Source organism: Capsicum annuum, chromosome 6 (assembly GCF_002878395.1).
Source record: "Capsicum annuum cultivar UCD-10X-F1 chromosome 6, UCD10Xv1.1, whole genome shotgun sequence".
NCBI classification, from domain to species: Eukaryota; Viridiplantae; Streptophyta; class Magnoliopsida; order Solanales; family Solanaceae; genus Capsicum; species Capsicum annuum.
The window spans coordinates 35,026,828-35,049,067 of NC_061116.1; the positions used below are offsets into that span (position 1 = coordinate 35,026,828).

The 22,240-nt window shown below is 34.2% G+C and overlaps 1 protein-coding gene across 1 annotated transcript; it reads left to right on the forward strand.

Annotated features, from left to right (window-relative positions):
* The first annotated feature begins 4,573 nt into the window (after nt 1-4,573).
* Nucleotides 4,574-14,299, forward strand: LOC107853423 (ATP-dependent zinc metalloprotease FTSH 7, chloroplastic). The gene is made up of 13 exons (XM_016698416.2): nt 4,574-5,609; nt 8,909-8,974; nt 9,070-9,204; nt 9,336-9,401; nt 9,731-9,916; nt 9,997-10,083; nt 10,161-10,274; nt 10,385-10,509; nt 10,600-10,708; nt 11,457-11,582; nt 12,513-12,833; nt 12,957-13,080; nt 13,568-14,299. Exons 1-13 carry the CDS (start codon nt 4,776-4,778, stop codon nt 13,693-13,695), a joined length of 2,421 nt encoding a protein of 806 aa, XP_016553902.2. The 5' UTR covers nt 4,574-4,775; the 3' UTR covers nt 13,696-14,299.
* Nucleotides 14,300-22,240: the final 7,941 nt, after the last annotated feature.

The following is a 22,240-nucleotide window of genomic DNA, read 5'->3' on the forward strand; positions in this document are numbered from 1 at the left end:
ATAATAACATAATGTGTGTAGTATTTTTCTTACTAGACATGAAAATATTTAAATTAATAATTAAAATATGAGGAATAGAATATTCTTTAAAGGTGCCTTATTACTATTATTATTATTATTATTATTATTATTATTATTATTATTATTATTATTATTCTTATTATTACTATTATATCAATATTATATTACTTTACTACTATATATAAGGGAGAACATTTCATTTTGGTGGTCATCACATGAATGTATTTTGTCCATTTTATCTTTAATTAAATTTTAATGACTTTCTAGGATTTTATTCATTTTAGTAAATTTAAACAATTACATGGGTTTTTAAAATGCTATTCAAAAAATGACAAGTCATAAAAAAGTGATAGTGACATTATAAAATATCTATTATCCAACTAAATTTAAAATTAATTTAAATTTTTATTGTCTTCTTTTATGTGGGATAATAATAATTTAATAAAAAAACACTCATTTTTTTAACCCTCACAAAAAATTTTTGAAGCTTTAATAATCTTGTAAGGTTTCACCCACTGAAAAAATATCTACAAAAACTATTTTGCTGTGTCTAACTTTTAATTATTTAATTTAAATACTATTTTTATCATAAATCATACAATAGTTTGTAGCATCAAATATTTTTATATTAAACAAATATTGTATTATTTTCTTAAAAAATGAATTAGCCAATATAAAGTTTAATTGAGAAAAATTAATGAAATTTTAATTAAACGTAGGGCAAAAATCAATTTAGATCATTAAAGACGTTCATTTTAAAATTTTCAGTAAAATAAAAAGGAGAAAAATTATAGTGTGTGCATTTGTTTGAAAATTAAAAGAAGACCAAAATATACCATAAGAAAAATATTATTTTTAACTTATAAAAACTTTTACTTCCTCCATTTTAATTTATTTGTTTGATTTTGACTTAACACAAAATTAAAGAAAAAGTAACAAATATTTTTAAATTTTGTGGTCTTAAACTAAAAATATGTAGAAAGGATCAAAAATATCTATTGATTGTTGTCTTAAGCATGCCACGTGAAAAGTTGAAATTAACCCAAGAGAGAAAAGAGATATTTTCTTTTAAAATGAACTAAAATGGTAGGACAAAAAATTGAAACAAATATATAATTCAACATTTTAAAAATATCAAGAAATAATTAAACTATACCGTTAACTAATATAATAGTATAAAACAACAACAATAACAACAACAACAAAAAACCTAGTGTATTCCCACAAAGTAGGATCTGGGGAGGGTAAAATATACGCAGTCCATACCGCTACCTCCGAAGAAGTAGAGAGGTTGTTTTTGATAAACCCCCGACTCAAGATAAAGAATAGTAAACAAGGTCGTAATGAAACATGAAGCAGGATGTATGTCATAACAGAAATAATGAACAAGAAATAATACAAATAGAAATCAGAGAAATACGAAATAAGAGAAATAAGAGCAATACAAAATAAGAAATAGGACACCCACCTAGTAGTAACATACACTCACAAGCCCAAAGACACCCACCCCACCCAAACTCTCCTAACTAGAGGCTCCTACCTATTGACACAGTCCTAGGATTACTAACTCGGCTACACAAGAGCTCTCCTAACTACTAGCTATAACCCACACACTCACACTAGCCTTTTACCATTATCTGCGACCTCCACACCTTCCTATCTAGGGTCATGTTCTCAGTAAGCTGTAGCTGCTCTATGTCATGTCTAATCACCTCCCTCCAGTATTTTTTTAGCCTACCTCTACTCCTCCTAAATTCATCCAAAGCTAGTCTCTCATACCTACGAACTGGGGCATCCGTGCTTCTCCACAGTACATGCCCAAACCATCTCAGCCTTTCTTCCCGCATCTTTTCCTCCACCGAAGCCACTCTCACCTTCTTTCGAATAATCTCATCTCTAACTCTATCCCCTCTAGTAAGCCCACATATCCAACGCAACATTCTCATTTCCTTCACCTTCAATTTTTGAATGTGGGAGTTCTTGACTGGTAAACACTCTGCTCCATACAGCATGGATGGACGGACTTTCACTCTGTAAAATTTGCCTTTAAGCTTAAGGGGCACCTTCTTATCACACAACACTCTCGAGGTGAGCCTCCACTTCACCTAACCCGCTCCAACACGTTTAGAGACATCCCCATCAATCTCGTCATTCCCCTATATCATATACTCAAGATACTTAAAACTTTTCCTCTTACAAACATTCTGGGAATCCAACCTCACCACCACTTTGTCCTCTTGCCTCAAGTCACTAAACTTGCATTCCATATACTCCGTCTTGGACCTACTCAACCGGAACTCCTTAGATTCAAGGGTTTGCCTCTAAACCTCCAATTTCTCATTCACCCCTTCGCGTCTCATCAATCAGCACTACATCATCTGCAAATAACATACACCAAGGCACCTCACCTTGAATACTCCGCGTCAACACGTCCATCACCAACGCAAACAGGAATAGACTAAGAGTCGATCCCTGATGCAACCCTGTGTCAATCGAAAAATGCCCTGAGTCTCCTTCCGCCGTCCTCACTCGAGTCTTTTCTCCATCATACATGTCCTTAATAGCTCTAATGTACGCCACCGGGACCCCTCTCACCTCCAAGCATCTCCAAAGAACCTCTCTAGGGACTTTGTCATACACCTTATCCAGGTCGATGAACACCATGTGCAAATCCCTCTTTCCTTTCCTATACTGCTCCACCAATATTCTCACCAGGTGGATTCCCTCTGTCATCGAGCAACCAGACATAAATCCAAACTGATTCTCCAAAATGGACACAACCCTTCTCAATCTCCGCTCAACCACCCTCTCTCAAATCTTTATAGTGTAACTCAATAGCTTAATACCCCTATAGTTGTTGCAACTCTGAATGTTACCCTTGTTTTTATATAATGGAATCATCGTACTCCATCTCCAAGCCTCAAGCATTCTCGCAGTCTTGAAAATGCCGTTAAACAAATCAGTCAACCACCTTAAACCTGCCCTACCAACATACTTTCAAAAATTCATCGGAATCTCGTCAGACCCCGTCGCCCTACCCCTCCGTATCCTACGAATAACCTCTCTAAACTTATTAAGTACGCCTTTGATAACATGTATACGTGGAGTACATAAAATAAAAGGAAAGGATTTAACCACTTTTGTATTATTTGAAAATGTTTTAATTTTTCTTTTATCAGATTCTTGTCATTAACTAATCATCTCATACTCCCTCCGTTTAAAAAAGAATGACCTACTGTGACTTGACACAAAATTTAAGAAAATAAAGAAGATTTTTGAATCTTATGACCATAAATTAAAGTAGTGTCAAATGCACCAAAATGCCCTTTAATCTTGTGGTCATAAACATGCTATGTGGAAAATTGAAATTAAAGTATTGCTAAAAAAGGAAAATGATCATTCTTTTTTACATGAATTAAAAAGGAAAGTATGTCATTCTTTTTGAAACAGAGGAAGTATTTATTATTGACATGCGTTAGTAGAGTTTTGCCAGAAAAGACATGCATTTCACGTGTTTAAATTCTTAAAAAAAATTACTCCTTAATTTTTTTACTATAATTAAAAAAAAATTCTTAAATGGGAGCTGATTTAAGGAAAAGATAAGATTTTTTTTTTGATAAAATAGTATTAGCTAAAAGAATTAAAGTTATCCAATTTCAAATACTCCCTATTTTTTTTAAAAATAACCTATTTTTTTTTAGTCCTTTTAAAAAATAATGATCATTTTTCTTTTTAGCATCACTTTAGTTTTAACTTTTCACAAGATTAAAGAAGATTATGATACATTTGATTGATTTAAGACCCTGAGATTTTTTTTATTTTTTTAAATTTCATATCAAGTTAAAATATATGAGTCTTTTCAAAATAGAGCAAGTATTTATTTTAAATTAGAATTTTATTTCCTTTTTAAACTTCCTATCAAATAAAAGTATATCATCTAAATTGAAATGAGGAGTACTTGCCCCGTTTGTCCATGAAAATACTTTCTTCGTTTCATTTTATAGGACATATTCTTCGTTTCATTTTATAGGACATATTTTGAACGGGCACAAAATTTAAGAAATAAAGAATTTTTTTGTAATATTTATCAAATTGTTCTTTATTAAAAAATATACTACTACTATCTTTAATTAAGTGAGACCTTACCAATAAGAATAAATGAGTAATTGTGTTTTTAAATAATTATCAAATAAGCAAAAATGATATTTTTTTATTGAAACGGACCAAAAAAATAGCAATACATTAAATGGACAGAGGGAGTAATAATTTTTCAGAATTGGAATTGGAGTTGGTGTTGTGTTTGACAATGAATATAAATTAAAATAGCTTTTAAGATTTTGTGAGAGAAATAAGAGTGAAAAAAGTGAAAATAAATTTTACTTATTTTTATTTTTCAAAAAATAATTTTTATTAAAATAAAATAATTTTAATGACCAAATACTTTTATTTTCACTTCTTTCATTACCATAAAATATTTTTTTCATAAAAAAAATAAATAAATTCTGTCGCCGAAAGCGTACAAAGTTGATCCATATTCTCTCAAATACAAACTTGTATAATTGAGACAATCTCACACAAAAATTCGGATAACACGAAAAAACTGACACAGGTAAATCAATCATCAAACGGTCCAAACCAACCTCACCCGGCAAATCCTACGTCCATCCTTTCTTCTTCAAGCTTTCACCGAAAAATAAAATCACTCTGCAATCTGTAATTATCACTTCGAATCCCCCCTCCCGCGCCTCAAAAAAATGGCAACAACAATTCGTCCCTTTATACATGTACAAATTTCCTTAAATTTTCACTATAATAATCATCCTAAGTGTTTGTATAATAAACATACTACTTTTTCTTTTTTCTCCAATCGTTATGGTTTTTTACATGAAAAGAAATCCATTTCAAGAAAATCCCTTCATGGGTTTCAATTCTTTGGCCAAAAAAAATCGAAGAAAAAAATTCGGGTTAATGGGTCTTGTGAACAAGATTCGGATTCATCAGAAAAACCCGAATCATCAGCTACAGATAGCAAGAATTCACCGGGTCAAGAACCGGGTCGGGTACCGAATTCGGGTTCATCATCAAGAAGGGAGAAACAAGGGAAAGATAATTGGTGGGGGAAGAAATTGAGGTGGGAACCGATAGTTCAAGCTCAAGAAATCGGGGTTTTGTTATTGCAATTAGGGATAGTGATGTTTGTTATGAGATTGCTCCGACCCGGTTTGCCGTTACCGGGGTCGGATCCTCGAGCTCAGACAATGTTTGTAAGTGTTCCATATAGTGAATTTTTAAGTAAGATAAATAGTAATCAAGTGCAAAAAGTTGAAGTTGATGGTGTACATATAATGTTCAAATTGAAAAATGATGTGATGAGTAGTAGTACTAGTGTTGTTGTAGAGAATGAGGTTGTTAGTAAGTTGCAAGATTCGGAGGCGGCATTGTTAAGGAGTGTGAATCCTACTAAGAAAATTGTGTATACTACGACGAGACCGAGTGATATAAAGACACCTTATGAGAAAATGGTTGAGAATGATGTTGAGTTTGGTTCTCCTGATAAACGGTCTGGTGGATTCATGAATTCTGCACTGGTAAGGTTTTTGATGAACGACATTTCAAGTGTTCTAATGTTATTATATGCAATGTTATCGATAAATATTACTCATATTATACTTACTCGCGTCTTGTATATGTGTTACAAGATCTACTAAAAAAGTACAAATTGAATTCAGAATCTAGCCAGCTTTATATGAAGGCATAAAACATGAGCGTGTCCTTTAACTTGGCCTCAGGCCATTAGATGACATCTTTGCCCTTTAACTTTGTGTGTGTCTACTTGTTCACTTTTATGATAGTTTAAGTTCCTACTTGTGCACACCCAAAGTTGAAGGACATAGTTGCCAGTTGAGTTTAAGTTAAACGGCACGGTTATGTATTATGCCTTTCTAGAATTCAGAATCCATGAAGTTCAAATCTTTTCTCCTTCTCTAATGTATATTTATACCCGACCAGCCATTTAATCTTAGTTAATTATAGGTTAAAGTAAGAACACATCACTTAATCATGATTAAGTTGATAAATATGTATGTAAGATACTAGTCCTGTATTTATTGGTTAAAAACAAAATGCCTGTATGTACTTACTGTATGCCTCAAGTTGCATACCATGCCATTGTGACTGGTTTTGATTAATTTAAAAAAAAGAAGAAGAAGAAGAAGAACAGACTTCAAAAAGACAAAATCTAAAAAGTAAGAGGCCACATAAGAAATACTATCATATTTCAAGGGATTAACTATAAATAATTTTGCAAGAAGGCCGGGACAAAAAATTACTGTACTGTACTGTACTACTCGAGATATCTACACCGCTGCATGTTCACTCACTTTATCTGTAAATGTTTTAATCTTTCTAAAGAGGCTGTAATGCCGGCTCCACAACAAGAGCAGTAATAATACCAGTAGTAGGACAGAACTACCACTAGATACACATTCAGTTAGCTTGAAATGGACTGGTAATTAGATATCTGATGCTTCGTCAACAACTATCGTTAAAATATCTTATTTCTTTCTTCAACTTTTTATAAATGCTCTTTATTGTAACTTCATTGCTTTTGATTTTGTGTATCTTGAGTTTCAACAAATGGAGCAGTTATAACTAGATCAACTTAAATAGTTGTTCTTACCTTTGTTGGAAGGAAAATGTTGTCTTGATTCTTATGCCATGTCGTTACTCTATTTTTGTCACATGGCACTTAGGGTTTGTTTGGTTAGAAGCAAGTTATGCAAGGATTAGTAATTAAGGGATTGTAATGCAAGATTTAGTAATGCATGGGTTAATGCACCCAAGGGTGTGGCCGGCCTTGTGGTTCAATGAAGTGGGTTGAGCACCTTAAGGTCTCAGGTTCAATTTCCAACAAAGACAAATACTAGGTGATTTCTTCCCATGTGTTCTAGTCTTGGTGGGTAGAGTTATTTGGTACTTGTATCCGGTTGGAGGTGGCAGGTATCCTGTGGCATTAGTCGATGTGGACGCAAGCTAGTCTGGATACCACGATTATTAAAAAAAAATAATGCCTCGGGTTCATACAGGATTTAGTAATATATGGATTATAATAGTAATATATGGATGATAATGTGGGATTATTTACTATTCAATTTCCGTTTTATTATATTAGATTATACTATGTATATCTCAAAATATATTTTTATTGTTTTAACAAAATAAAATAGTTGTTATTATAATGAATGGTTATTTTTGTCATTTAGTGGTTTTAATACATATATTACTAATTTCTGCGTTCTTATTCCACATTCTATTCTGCATTAAATAAATAATACACATATTCCTGCATAACTTATGTGGAACTGAAAATTGAAGCCAAACATTGTCTTGAACAATGCTAAGTTTAAGTGGAAAGAATAGATGAAACCAAACATTGTATAAACGACGTTGAATTTTATGTGGAGATTATTCTTCCCACTAGTACCCAACCAAATGACACCTTAAGGTATTTCTCTGCCTATTAGTTTGGTGTATTTCGTTTAAATCAACTAGACTTTACTCCCTTACTGGTTAGAGTCGGCTAACCTGTTGCAACATTCCTCTTTTATCAAGATTTAGGGTCAGTTATGAGAAGCTCATTTAGTCAGTGTTTAGGGTGTTCTATTTGAAGACACTGTTCATGGGTTCTCAATGAGTTATTACTTGTTTGAGATGATTTGTCTTGGGGATTTTGGAAAAACCATGGAGTTTGAGGATTCACCAGAATGATTATTTTGAGTCACCTGTTCTATTTTATTGTTCGTCTTTCCTTTCTTCTAATTTTCTCTTTATTATTCACATATAATATTACAAGTTATATTCCATCATACATTGGAGTTCAAATTCAATACCCGTATTCAAAATACATTCATTGGCCAACAAAAGAAGATATGAATGAGGATTTAGATTGTACAATTTTCATTGTATGGTTGGTCTTTTTTGTTCTTCACATCTTTCTTTATGGTGGAAGAAAGTATGGCTGGGTGTTGAGTGTTTGGAGAGGATATGTATGAAGGAGCTCTCACGAGCACGAGAATGGATTTCTACAAAATCGTGCGTCTCAACCATGGATCTGCCTCGAATAGTAACTTGCTAATGGAGGAGTGTGATGAGAGTGTCATACAATAGGAGGATACCTACCAAAGAAAAAAGCATGTTTTGCATAATAGTTGTCAGACGAGGAGTGAATTTTTCTTCTAGCATAAAAATTATAAAAAAGACGAGGGCCATAGTGGAGCAAAATGTATTTTGGTGATTCATATAAATGTCCCCAATTAGCTGGTCATTAAGCCAAACTTCTTCTTCTTGCTGTTAAAATATTTTTAGGGAACAAACAACAACATCTAACGAAAATATTTCAGAGTTGAGTTCAGTCATAAGTTCCTCTCTAAGTTGATTTCTTAGCTTAAAATGTCTCGTGTTTCGTACAATGTTTCAAAGATGACCAGATTTTCTGTCGATTCCAAGCTAGCCCATTCTTTTAATTTGCTATGGGAAGTTCCACTTGCCACTCTTATGGAACAAAAGTCCTGCTCGAAGTGTGAACACAGCCCCTTTTCACCCTTTCCTGTCAGCCAGGTCCTTTGACATGACATTCTGGAGTGTGAGAGATCAATTTTTTTTTTTTTTCCCTCAAGTGCAGTGGTTTCATACCTTTTATAATTTTCTTGTTATTTTGTTTCATATGAATTTTTCGCTCATGCAACTTGACACTTCTCTCTAGTGCCCCATTCGTGTTATTCATCTGTTCTCTTGTGTGCACAAACTCATTAATGTTTCTCTACCCTTATTTTTTTCTCCAGATGTTGGAATTAAAAACTTGAAGTGCTAACTTTACATTTATTTGCAGATAGCATTATTTTATATTGCTGTACTAGCAGGGCTTCTTCATCGCTTCCCAGTGAACTTTTCTCAGGTACATATAATCGTATGTGCTATATTTCTGTGATTATTTTATGTCCACTATATTTATGAATATATCACCAACTTATTTTGGCTGTTTAATATCAGAGCACAGCTGGTCAGCTCAGAAATCGCAAGTCAGGGAGTTCAGGTGGCACAAAAGTGTCTGAACTAGGGGAAACTATCACATTTGCTGATGTTGCAGGTGTTGACGAGGCTAAGGAGGAGCTGGAAGAAATTGTGGTATTTTTCATTTTCAGTGGTGAACTTCTCTTAACAACATTTCTACAATAAGTGCTGCATTGTGATACCATAAGATGTTGAATAGTTTGTAACTCTTTGTTATGGTGTTTTTTAATTGCTATCCTTTGCAGGAATTTCTTAGAAATCCAGATAAGTATATACGGCTTGGGGCACGTCCTCCTCGAGGTGTTCTGCTGGTGAGTTTTAAATTTGACATTGTTGTGGGACTGGTAGGTGGTAACCAAAGTGACATTTTGTAGAATGCTATATACTAATTACAGGCTTCAAATAGGGACTCATTGAGAACAACTGCTTTTCAGTTCTTGGTTTTTTCCTGTTTCTGAAGGGATTCTCTCTTTCGCTTCATGTCACTTTGTGATGCCTCTACAATTAAATGACATCATTCTAATGTTGTTATTCGACTGTTCGACTTGTAGACCATTCTATTTGGGGAAACCATTTGTCTAGTTATATGCTTTGAGCTTTTTGATGTTTAAATTGTAAAAATAGCTTTAATTTGTTTCAGGTAGGTCTCCCTGGAACAGGAAAGACACTTCTAGCAAAGGCTGTTGCTGGGGAAGCTGAGGTTCCTTTTATCAGTTGTTCTGCAAGTGAGTTTGTAGAATTATATGTTGGAATGGGAGCATCACGTGTTCGTGACCTGTTTTCACGGGCAAAGAAGGAGGCACCTTCAATAATTTTTATCGATGAGGTCACTTGTGCTTTCCTCCTTTCTTCCTCTACAAACTCAAAAATATCCTGATAAAGTTGCGTTATTTTCTGGATGTGCAGATAGATGCTGTGGCAAAAAGCCGTGATGGTAAGTTTCGCATTGTGAGCAATGATGAAAGAGAGCAGACATTGAACCAACTACTCACTGTAAGATGTACTGATTTTTGTGGGGCTTCATCACTTCAGTTTTTCATGATAAATTAATAGCTTACGATAATCTGTAGGAGATGGATGGATTTGACAGTAATTCTGCTGTAATTGTTCTTGGAGCAACAAATCGTGCTGATGTCTTAGACCCTGCTCTTCGCCGGCCTGGGAGATTTGACCGTGTAGTGATGGTTCGTATCTTTTCTTCAATGGGAATGAATTTTTCCTTTTGGTATAAAGCTTTTGTCCATTGTAGAACATGGTCATAAAGGGAAATGGTGATGTAAGTTTCTGTGTCTAGGTGGAAACACCTGATAGGATTGGAAGAGAAGCTATCTTAAAGGTACATGTCTCCAAGAAAGAACTTCCCTTGGCACAAGATGTTGATCTTGGTAACATCGCTTCTATGACTACAGGTTTCACGGGGTAAACCTTCTTCTCTGATTTTCTTAAGCTTTCAATTTTGTGTGTGATGTTTCTATGACTGCTTGATTATTCATCTCGGGGATGGTACAGGGCAGATCTTGCAAATCTGGTGAATGAAGCTGCTTTGTTGGCAGGAAGGCTGAATAAAGTTTTAGTTGAAAGAGTTGACTTTATTCAAGCTGTTGAGCGTTCAATTGCGGTATCACTCTTTACCTCTCATAAGTATGCTCTAATGGCTGACCAACAGCATGCACCATTACTCTTTTTGCATTACGTGTAACTCTTTCTCCATATTCGTGCATTAGATCCACGATGATTAGTTTAATAAGAGCAAAGTGGCACACATAAGAAGCTTGTTATGAGAAAAGATATCCATGTTAGATGTTCTCCCTTGAACAAGAGTCCACTGGAAGGATTTTCTATTTTTTGGCTCCGTTGCTGATAGATTAACAAGCATGGATTTCCAGAGCTTTAGAGAAATGGCACATATTATCCATCCTTAAACTTCAAATGTGTCCATGCCGATGCTTTGAACCTTGATGCTTTTAAATACTCAGAATTTGATTAGCTCCTAAAATTTAATGGTCTGCAATGACAGACATGTGCAACACCGAAGAATTTATAGCATTAGAGTCAATGGTCGAATTGGCTGAGTCAGGCTTCATGGACAACTTAAGTACCAAGCATTGTCGAGTGCACTCAACAATGTTGATGGTTAATTTTTCAAAAATGCTAGATGGCGGATTACTTATAGTTTGCATTCCCAATGCTTAATCTAGTACTGCTGGTCTTTGGGCTCAATAGGAAATTGAATGAATGAATAAATGAAGTATTTCTTGTTCTTGATCATGCTGCTACTGTGCTACAATATCTGACTTGTTTCTTTTAGTTTCTCTTCTTGATCACCCTTGACATTTATGTTTACAAGCTTCATTTCGATATTTCAGGGTATCGAGAAGAAGACTGCCAAACTGCAGGGCAGTGAAAAGGCTGTAGTTGCAAGGCATGAAGCAGGGCACGCGGTAGTTGGGACTGCTGTTGCAAATCTTCTTTCTGGACAGCCACGGGTTGAGGTGATCATTATTATCACTTGCTCTGAGAAATTCTTATTCTTCCTGATTTACTGCAATCTCATGTTTTTTGTTTTTACTTTTTATTTGTTTTGTGTCCCACTGGATAGCATCTGACAAAAGAGGCTGATGTAAAAAGAAAAAGAAAGAATTATCTAATAGAATTGCTGAAGAAATAGGGTTTCTTCAGAAATGCAGAAATGCAGGTAACCTCGTGGTCTGGCCCTTCCCTAGACTCTGCACATAGCAGGTGCTTTAATGCACCGGGCTGCTCTTTTCATTTTAGAAAATCAAATATGTCTGCAAGTCTTGAATAGCCAGGTTTTAACCTTTACCAGGGACCTAATGCAGCAGCAAAACCACTTCCCATGCATTTGGCATGGGACCTCTAATAGAGTTTAAATTGGGTTCATAGCTTGTATTTGGGTGAAGGATTATGGAACTTAAAGAAATTAGGATTATTGATCAATGCAGTAATCTTTGTGACCTGTCCTTGTCATAATATTACTGTTATTTGAGTAAAATAAAATTAAAAGATAGAAAATGAGGAACCAGTGGCTTATTAGTGTCCTAGTTGAGTGAAAAATGTCCAAAAGAGAACAGCTACCAGCCCTCTTAATTTTGATGGCACCAGTTAGTTCATCTTTTACCTTCCCCAGCTATCCTATTAAAATGTATTTCTTTTTGAAAGGAACCATACCAACATGGTTCTGGAAGTAGTCTTCCTGCAAGGTTTATCAATATGTTTGCTCCTTTTCATGTGCAAGTTTTCAAGTGATCAGCCATTATATTGGTTCATGATGCTTTACTATAGTCAGTAATTTGCTGCGTCTCAATCGTGCTCTTCTCAAACTGCAATTGTTGTTTTTCGTGTACATAATTGGGAATAGTGCAGTTATGGTTTCAACAACAGTTTCCTTTTTCGTTAATCAGAAGCTAAGCATATTGCCGAGATCTGGAGGGGCTTTAGGATTTACTTATATTCCTCCGACCAATGAGGACAGATATCTGCTCTTTGTTGATGAATTGCGTGGGAGATTGGTCACTCTTCTTGGTGGACGTGCAGCGGAAGAAGTATTGTACTCTGGACGTGTATCTACTGGTGCTCTTGATGATATACGCAGAGCAACAGACATGGCCTACAAAGCAGTGGCTGAATATGGTCTTAGTCAGACCATTGGCCCTATTTCAGTGGCAACACTTTCTGGTGGTGGGATGGATGATGGTGGGTCCATGCCTTGGGGAAGGGATCAGGTTTTTTCCGCTCTTGCCCCTCTCTTGATGTCTGATTTCTCTGCTTTCTTCTGCTCTAATATTTAATCCCAGCTTAAGAATACCCACCTCCATAGCAGATCTGAAAGTCAAATTATTCCACAGGGTCATCTTGTTGATCTTGTTCAAAGAGAGGTCAGGGCTTTACTGCAGTCTGCACTTGATATTGCACTCTGTGTTGTACGTGCTAATCCCAAGGTTCTTGAGGGGTTAGGAGCTCAATTGGAAGGTAATATTTTCAATGACACACAACTAGTCAACTTTTCAGTATTCTTAAATATTGCTTTCTTTCGATTCACTTCACAACACAATGATTTTGCATTGAAGCTAAATAAGAGAATCTCATTTTAATATGTTCATAAATAATGAAGATCTCTTTATGATATGTGATGCGTCTTTCCCTTTCATTCTCTTCTTTTTTTATTTGAGGAAGGTGGATTCTCTCTCTTCCATTTTATGACATTATTTCGTTTAGTGTGTAAAAAAAAAATGGCACCCTTTTATATTTGAGAACTCTTCAATTCTGTACTTCCTATTTACTCTCCATGTCATGCTCTTATAGCCACAAAAATGACATGTTTGTGGTACTTTTGATGTGTATAAAGAATTTTCTTTCTTACATGAGCATGCACTCCATGCTCAGACTGCCATATAAATGAAACCGAAGAAGTATTATATTTGATACTTTGTTATGGATTGATATTTCTTCCTCTCAGAGAATGAGAAAGTAGAAGGTGAAGAACTACAAGAATGGTTGAGCATGGTCATTGCACCAGCGGAACTTACTTTTTTCGTAAAGGGCAAACAAGGGTCTTTACTTCCACTGCAAGCAGGCTCTGGATGACAGCATATGCAAGCTTTAGAAAGTCATCTGTACAAAAAGGAATTCTAGTCTGGACTTCCACGCCTTCATCTTTGCTCTCAAGGAAAACAAAGCTATATTCCTGAACCAGATGGGCATCGCTTGCTGGCATCTAGCCAGCGTGATTTTGCATGTATTAGTAAGGTAATTGACAGCTACTTAACTCCTACAAACACCATTGTTATATATGCTGATCACACATTGGTAACTCGAAGAGAAGGCATACGCAAAAATTCTAGCCAAGAGTTTCTTGGTTGTAGAAGTGAAAGGAAAATGGGCTCGTGATCGGAGTGATGCCTATTGTTATTTTTCTTCTACATCACTTGTACATGTGCCAATTATTCTTAGTAGTTACAAGAATCAGTACCTTTATATTGTATCATACATCTGTACTGCTGCTTACAAAGAAGTTATCCAATGTCTAATGTTGTGGGAGGCGAAGCTGTGTATACAATGTAATCTTTCTGATTATGAAGCAGTATCAGTAGGTTGCCAAATCTCTGACTTGTAAAATTAGAAGTATTGATGACAATGTAGTTGATTTACGCACAAAAAAAGCCAAAGTAGTTGATTTCTTGCTTGTTCATGAATGTGAGTCGTTTCTTTTAGAGTTCAGAGTTAAAGGGCAAGTTTTTAATTCAAAATTCTAAAAGGGCATATCAAAATGGAAAAAATATCGAAATGGGAAAAAATATCGAAATGGACAAGGTGAACACATGTGTTTACCTTGTCCATTAAAAAGTTCTCGGTGTTGGTCACATGTAAAGTGCAAGATAAAATCATGAAAGTGTATTGCCTTATCTAGTGACCGAAAAAGTATAATATCTTATTTTTTGACTGAAAAAGTGAGGAATATATTCCCTTAGGTTAGGAGTTATCCTTTGACCGAAAAAGTGGAGAGTAAATTTTCCTAAGGAAGGAGTGTCTTGCAAGCTGACGAGGGAATAAATTTCCTTTTGCTGACTGATTGTAAGTTGAGTATTTACTCTCACCTTATAAAGGAAGGTCTCATGTTCAACAAGTAAGGTAGGATTTCATGTTTGCCTTGTAACAACTTCAAAATTTACGGTGCTATATACTGTGAGGGTAGGTGTCTTTCATTTGCATCAGTTAAAAAAAAATTATCGAAGTTTGTAACTCAAAATATTTGTTGAACCTTATTCACTTCTTACTTTAAGATGGATGATAGTAAGGTAAGAGTAAATTTACATTGGAGTGGTGAAGTTTTGCATGATGGGGATTTCGTGCGATATAATCGGCGTCCTATAGTGGTTCTATCGTTCCCTTTATCCCTCAAATATGATCGTTTGAAAAGATTGTTTAAGAGTAAAATGGGTATTACTAATTCGGAAAATGATGTGGTTATTTCTGGTCGATATTCGAATTATTTTACGTCCAACGGACAATCAATATTTGGTGAAACTCCTATTTGAAATGATGATTCTTTATCTTTATTTTTTCGTACCGTTGAAATTTTTGGTAATCGCCTTAATCTACGGACACTTGGCCTTAATGTACAGACACTTGATATGTATGCGTTTGTGGAAACACTCCCTTATTGTTGAAGAACCCACAGATAGTGAGTTTGATCTTCGAGCAAGTCAAAATTCTTCGAATTTGAATATTGATTCTTCAAAAATGGCAATGAAACAACAATTTGATGGTGGGTTTGAAACACATTAATGACTTAACGCAGGTTTAGGTTTCACAAGTTGGTATGATAACACAAACATTTGGCAAATCAGTAAGCTAAAAATTAGATTAATAATATTAATACTACATACTTGTTTGTTAGGTATTGAAATAATTATATAAAAAGGTGATTAAAATATCCCTTAAAGTGCAATTTTTTTGATGAAATAGACTTTGAACAAGAATAAGAACAAACACCAAGTAATGTGAATGAAGAAAGTGAAACAAGTAAACAAACAAATAATGTGAATAAGAAATGAATGAAATGAGTGGTTTATAAAAGAAATTTAATAAGGTAAGGGACAATTTTTTAGGGCTGTGCAAAAACCAAACTGATCAATAAAGAAAATCGATAAAATTATTATTGGTTTATTCTTGGGTTAATGATTTTATAAATAAACTTAATTGGGTTATTGATTCGATTTCGATTTTTTCTTATTGAGTTATTTAATACCAAGGGTAAAATAGGTAAAAATGAATAAATTATTCATTGATTTTATAAATACTTGTTCACTTTTGACTTGATATATGCATTAAGAAACAATAACTAGATGGGTGATTTTACTATATCACCCTTTGAATATAATAAATTTTTTATTTTAAAAAATGCAACGAGTGATGTATTGTATTTAATACCAAGGGTAAAATTGGTATAAATAAATAAATTGTCCATTAATTTCATAAATTGGATAAATATTGTTGGACATCCAAAATAGAAAAGTGGATAAATAAAGATGAACGGAGGGAGTACATCGGTATCATTAAATTCCCAAGCTCCATCAACTTTTTCAGTCAAAAGATAATGTAAGTGACTCCATTTACCTTGTAAGGTAAAATCATGATATTACCTTGCATTTTACCATCTAACCAAACGATGTTAACTTTTCATGGACAAGGTAAACACCTGTGCTTACCTTGTTCGTTTTGATATTTTTCCATTTTGATATGTCTCTTTGAAATTTTGAATGAAAAAACTTGCCCTTTAGGCTTTGGGTTCTAGTTTTTATTTGGGATGAATTAGAATTCATTGAAACGACAAGTGGGTGTCGAGGGTCCTCTGGAAATAGCCTCTCTACCTCCACGATATAGAGGTAAGGTCTTCCCATACTCTACCTTTCTAGGACTCCACTTACGATATCTTGGTGGTTATGCGTTTATATGGACAATTTGTTTTTTCAAGAGGTGTACCATTGTATTCTTAAACCATTTCTAAAACAAAGCTCCAAATTCACCTTGGGGTTCTCCTATTCTGTTTGTGAAGAAGAAGACTGGTTCTATGCATGTGTATATCGATTACAAGTAGCTGAATAAGGTGACTATAAAGAATAAGTATCCTATGTATCGTATCGATGATTTATTTGATCAACTTTAGGGTGTGACAGTGTTTTTTGAGATTGATGTTTTTTAATATTGATTTGAGATTTAGCGACTATCAGTTAAGGATTTGAGCGGAGAACATCACTGAGACAACCTTCAGGACTCGCTACGGTCATTACGAGTTTCTGGTGATGCTTTTTGCGTTGACCAATGCCCCAACAACATTCATGGACTTGATAAACCATGTTTTTAGGCCTCTTGTTATCTAATGGTTTCAGTTCGAATCCAGCAATCGTTATCATACTGTTATGGATCATCTGACCTCTTTTTATTATTCACTAGTTTTGGTTTGAATTCGACTCTCGTATTGTTACTATTATGAATCTGGATTGGAAATTGAGGCAGAATCGATAAGGTTTGTGGACATGGCTTGGATAGAAGTATATGGTACGCTTGTCACATATCTTGGTTTATTTCACGTTTATTACTATTATTTATGATTCTTACTTTAGATATTCACTGTTTGCACCCAAATGGTTTATGGGGGCTCGGTTGAATTAATTATTTTCTTGTGTCTTCTGGGCTTATGGGGCCCAATTAGGTTATAGATAGAATTTTATTTTCACTCTCGAGTTACTTACTCCTTATTTATCACACTTTGCCTAGTATAGCTATTTGTTTTCATTTTTATCCCTTATTATTGACTTTAGCTTACGTTCTTGCACTTTATTTATACTTTTATTGTATTTGAGCTCAGTCAGCTGATGATGGCTACGAAGTACCCATATTTTGGTACTTATACTATACTTGTGGATCTTTTTTATGATGTAGATCTGAGTACAAGTCACCGCTGCTGACGTAATCTTCAGGTCGTATTGCTGATATGGAGACAGAGAGAGATTTCTAGAGTCAAAAGCAGATCCTCCTCCTTCTGTTTCAGTAATAGTCTTTTTGCATATTTAGAGACTACTAGTGGCTCTTGTACTGACCTTACTAGGTCTTTGGAGGGATTCTTTTTTGTATATTTTATCCCCCCCTCTTGTGTAGTACATCATGTATGTATCTTTTACTTCCTCTTATTATTTACTGATGTTGATTACATTCTTATTTTTTTTCTTCTATTTGTTAGCCTGTCACTTTTCGTTTCGAGCCACGACTTGGCTTACCTACTGATGGGTTAAAGTAGGCCCAATCATGACTTGAAAAACCGAGTCATGACAAAGGCTCTTTTTTTCCCCATTAAAATCAAGGATGGATTGAAACCCTAAATAAGCTATCTAATTAAATTGAGTCTTCTTCTTGTACCAGAGTCAGAAACCCCACGTATGAAATTTTCGTTCTTTTTCTCTTGAAATGGAAAATCCCCAGGGAAAACTCAAAATATATAAACCACAAAATAGAAATACGATAATCAACAATTGAAAATTGTATAATATGAAATAATTTGACAATAAAACATACCCAACAAAAAGATAACAAACATCTTAATTTGCTCTTGTTTTTGTTTAGGAGGAGAAAGATTAGAATGACTATGTTTTAGCAGAAAAAGAGATACACAACACTAAAAGAGAGATCGACACGTGCTTTGTAATTGCTTGTAATTTATACATGTGTATAATTTGAGGAATACATTATTGGCTTATACTTTAGAATGACTAAAATATTCTTTATCTGAATTTCTTATGACACCAAGCTAACATGTCAAAATACCTCTTCTATAATATGAAAAAGCTCTAAATTCTCTTCATTCTCTATTTGAAAAATCATTAGTTGATATTCGATAAGGACAATATAATCATTTTAACAAGAGCTATTGTCAACACATCTATACCAAACTATATGTCTTAATATTGTAGGACTTCTTTTTTTAACTATGGATCGCTGATATCAACAGGTAAGACAACTAAAACTCAAACTTCAAGAAAGAGAGAAAGAGGAGGAACTAGATGAGCTTACTACTCCAACTGTAACTGGATCAAAAAGAGAGCGGACTGAGCATCTTTTTCCAATTTCAAAGATCTATCAAAGCCCATTTGAAATGAAGACTCCTGCTCTGCTTTCAAACTTTTCAACTCTATGTGAGTAAACTCCTACTCGCTTTAGGGTTGTCTAACTCATACACCCTTATTAATGCTCTATTCGACATCCTTAGAATAACCAAGACAAAATATATGACTATGTTATCGAAATATCTGAATATGAAAGTTGGAAAACTTTCTAACTAGAGTTGTGTAACTCCAGATGATGCCAAAAAATCCCTTTCTCGGATTTGAACCGATAAATTTCTTAGCCTATTTCTAAAGGGTGAACTGATCAACTTGCAATGTGTTAAGCATACGACTGAAGTAGCATGATTAGACCTTCTTATCACTTTTTCTTATTTTTTTAATTAAAGGTTGAATACATATGTAGATTCTTAAATTTGATAAAATGTTTTATTTAGACATCTAAACTAAGGATGCAACTTATTGAACCTTGACATATGCTTAAACTATGTCTATTGAACAATTCTAATGACATGAAAAGTGTGTCAGCCACCTAAACTGAGCGCGTCATTGCTTGAACTATCATATTTTCGCTAAAAAAGAAAGAATCAATTTTTGGCTATTTCTTTTTCAACCAGTTTTCTTAGGATGGAAACACCAAATAGGAAAATTATTTGGATTAACCCATCTTCTTCCTTGATCAGTTACTAGTAATTACATAAGGAGTTATATTGTTCAAGCCGTGGAAACACCCTTCGAGAAAATGTAGGGTTAAATTGCGTAGAATAGACCCTTCTGGTCTGATCCTTGATATCTCATGAGGTGGGATATCGCATGAGATTATTTTATCCCTTCCTTTCCATAGGATAGTAATTCCACCATTTTAGTACAAATAGTGGAATAAAATAGTCCCGAATTAAGTAATAACTTATTTCAAACATGGAAAAAATTTAATCCCAAATTTTATTCCAAAATTATTTTTCTTATCCTCCTACTAAATGACCCCTTAGCTGTAACACCCCCCATTTTTGGATTAGAATTCAAACAGTTGTTATCAAGTGTACAGACCGAAACCCAATGATTCTATGTCTATATATGGATAGTTATCAGTTATATAGTGTGAAAATGTCCTTTGATATCAATCGAGGTCATAAAGATCTCTTAACTCAAAGATGAGTTGAGGACGCTTCTATTGATTAAATTTTAGCGAACATTTTAGCTTGAGTCAACTTTAAACTACCACTACTCCTTGTACATAATGAGTTACATATCCTACCTTATATCAAATGAAATTTTTTTGAATTATCTTTCCAATGCATTTGGTTTCACCTTAATCTGATATCGGAGAAAAAAGTTATACTCATTTTACTTCATTATGTCCGTCTGTCATCTAAGTGACGACCTGAGCTAATAAGCCATCAACTATTTGATGACTTATCAGCCAAGTCGTCAACCCAAACCTAAAACCCATAAAATTAAGCTCCTAAGTGATGACTTGAGCTGATAAGCCGTCAATTATGTGATTACTTATCAGACCAAGTTGTTACCTATGACCGGACTTGATCAACGTCACCCTTAAACGGTTTTGGAGGGGTATGTTGGTATTTTCCCTCACCTCCCATGACATAAATCACAAAAAATACGTATTTATCCAACACAAATCAGTTTTGAAAACCCCTAATCCTCTTTGTTCACAAGAGCAAGATTAGGGTTTCCTCTTAAGATCCTCTTCCAAGAACTTCAAAACTCCATTACTCCTTATTCAAGATAAGCAAGAATCTAAGCTTTCTAATCCAAGAAGTTCTAGAACGTTCCCAAGAACATCAAATTCAAGTCATCCTCTTCAAGAAAAAAATCAAGAATTAAGCATCACAATTCAAGAATCTCAAGAAAGCATTCAAGATTATCTCCTAGGGTTTCAAAGTCAAATTCTCTACATCCAACCAAGTCTATTAAGGTATGTGGGGATATGTACAAGGGCAATTCTTTTGCCCTTGTGCCCAAAATTATATTTTTTCACAAATTTCTTATGATTTTAAATTAGAGTTCATACCCAATTCTCAGTATTTGAAGATTATGAGTTTACAAGTGATTGAATGTTGAAGTGCATGACTATATTCATATATTTATGCGTGTAGTGCAATTTTTCAGATTTTTCAATTGAGTTTTTAAGCATGATATCGTGATTCTTGATTTTAGTATCTTGATACTGTTGAAGTATTTCAATAAGTATTATTGAGCTTGATGTTTTGCTATGAACTTACATGAATCTAAAGAATGGGTCATGAAGCCCTATTTTGAATATTGATGTTTTGAGAACTTGTGCTTTTAAGCACCCTAAGATTATTCTATTTTCAGATATTTATATAGTATTGATCTTCGAATCCTCAATTTAGCAATGGAATCCACTTTACAGATTTATTATAGATTTCAGAAATCAGATTAGCTTTCTTACAAATTGATTTAGATAAATGTATAATTGGTTTTATAATAAACCCTTATGCTAGTTTTTAAAAGGGAATTTCCAACAAAATGAGCATATAAGTAAGGGAGTAGTATTTAGCACCGAGCGGGAAGTGTGGGATTAGCGTGCCCTATCTTCTACCGAACTACGTACCCAATGTAGGTACAGATTATTCCTATTTCTATATGGATGATAGATACAAATGTGATCACATAGCTTAGGTTATACTCCTTGGAAAGAGTATGACACCTCTTCCCAACGTGAGGTTTTTCTCTTAGGGGAATAAGACAGGACTCTTCCCAATATGGGTAAGACATTGAACTCTATGATAGCTCACATGGTTTATGTCGGTAAGAAGAACCTCCCTAATAAAAAAGTTTAATAGAATAGTTCCTAAAAGAAAAGACTACAGAAAAACTCTTTAGAAAACTAAGTGTAAAGGCGCACACTTTATTCAGATTTTGTTATATAAAGAAGCTTTAGCTATAGACTTTAGTTTTCAGATTTAATATATAGAAGTGAGCCCTTTCTTCACTTGGAAAGTATGAATTAAATATAGTACAACTTTTAGAATTAAGTGTTATGATTCACAAAGATTATCTATGCTTTACATATTTATGCTTTATTATTTCACAGTACATGTTTCATTCAAGCCAAGGTGAGTCATTTACACTTAGCATGCATTATTTTAAAGTTTATGAATATATTCAGTTATTATTTCACTTATGCATTCACCCCCACACGCTTAGTATATTCCAAAAGTACTGATCCATATTTATGTCTATGTGCTACATTATCTCATAATGTAGGTACCAGTTGTAGCACACATATCATAACCAGACAGCTTGCAACTTCCAGTAGATGATGGGTTCTTTTGATTCAAGAGCTCGAGTCAACTTTAGTTTTAAGAGCATCTTGTTTTATTTATTCTTCCAGTTATATTGATTCGGGATAGTTAGGGGTCATGTCCCAACTACCTAAAGTCAATACTAGTAAAGACTTCATAGACAGTCAGTAGAGTTATGTATTTTATTTTAGTCTTATTTTATATAATTAGAGTTGTAATCCT

Bases quoted from the DNA above. Each gene is read 5' to 3' on its own strand.
- LOC107853423 (XM_016698416.2), top strand. From the start codon at position 4,776: ATGGCAACAACAATTCGTCCCTTTATACATGTACAAATTTCCTTAAAT. The intron at 9,917-9,996 runs GTCACTTGTGCT...CTGGATGTGCAG, and splicing joins CAATAATTTTTATCGATGAG to ATAGATGCTGTGGCAAAAAG. The intron at 10,275-10,384 runs GTTCGTATCTTT...TTCTGTGTCTAG, and splicing joins GATTTGACCGTGTAGTGATG to GTGGAAACACCTGATAGGAT.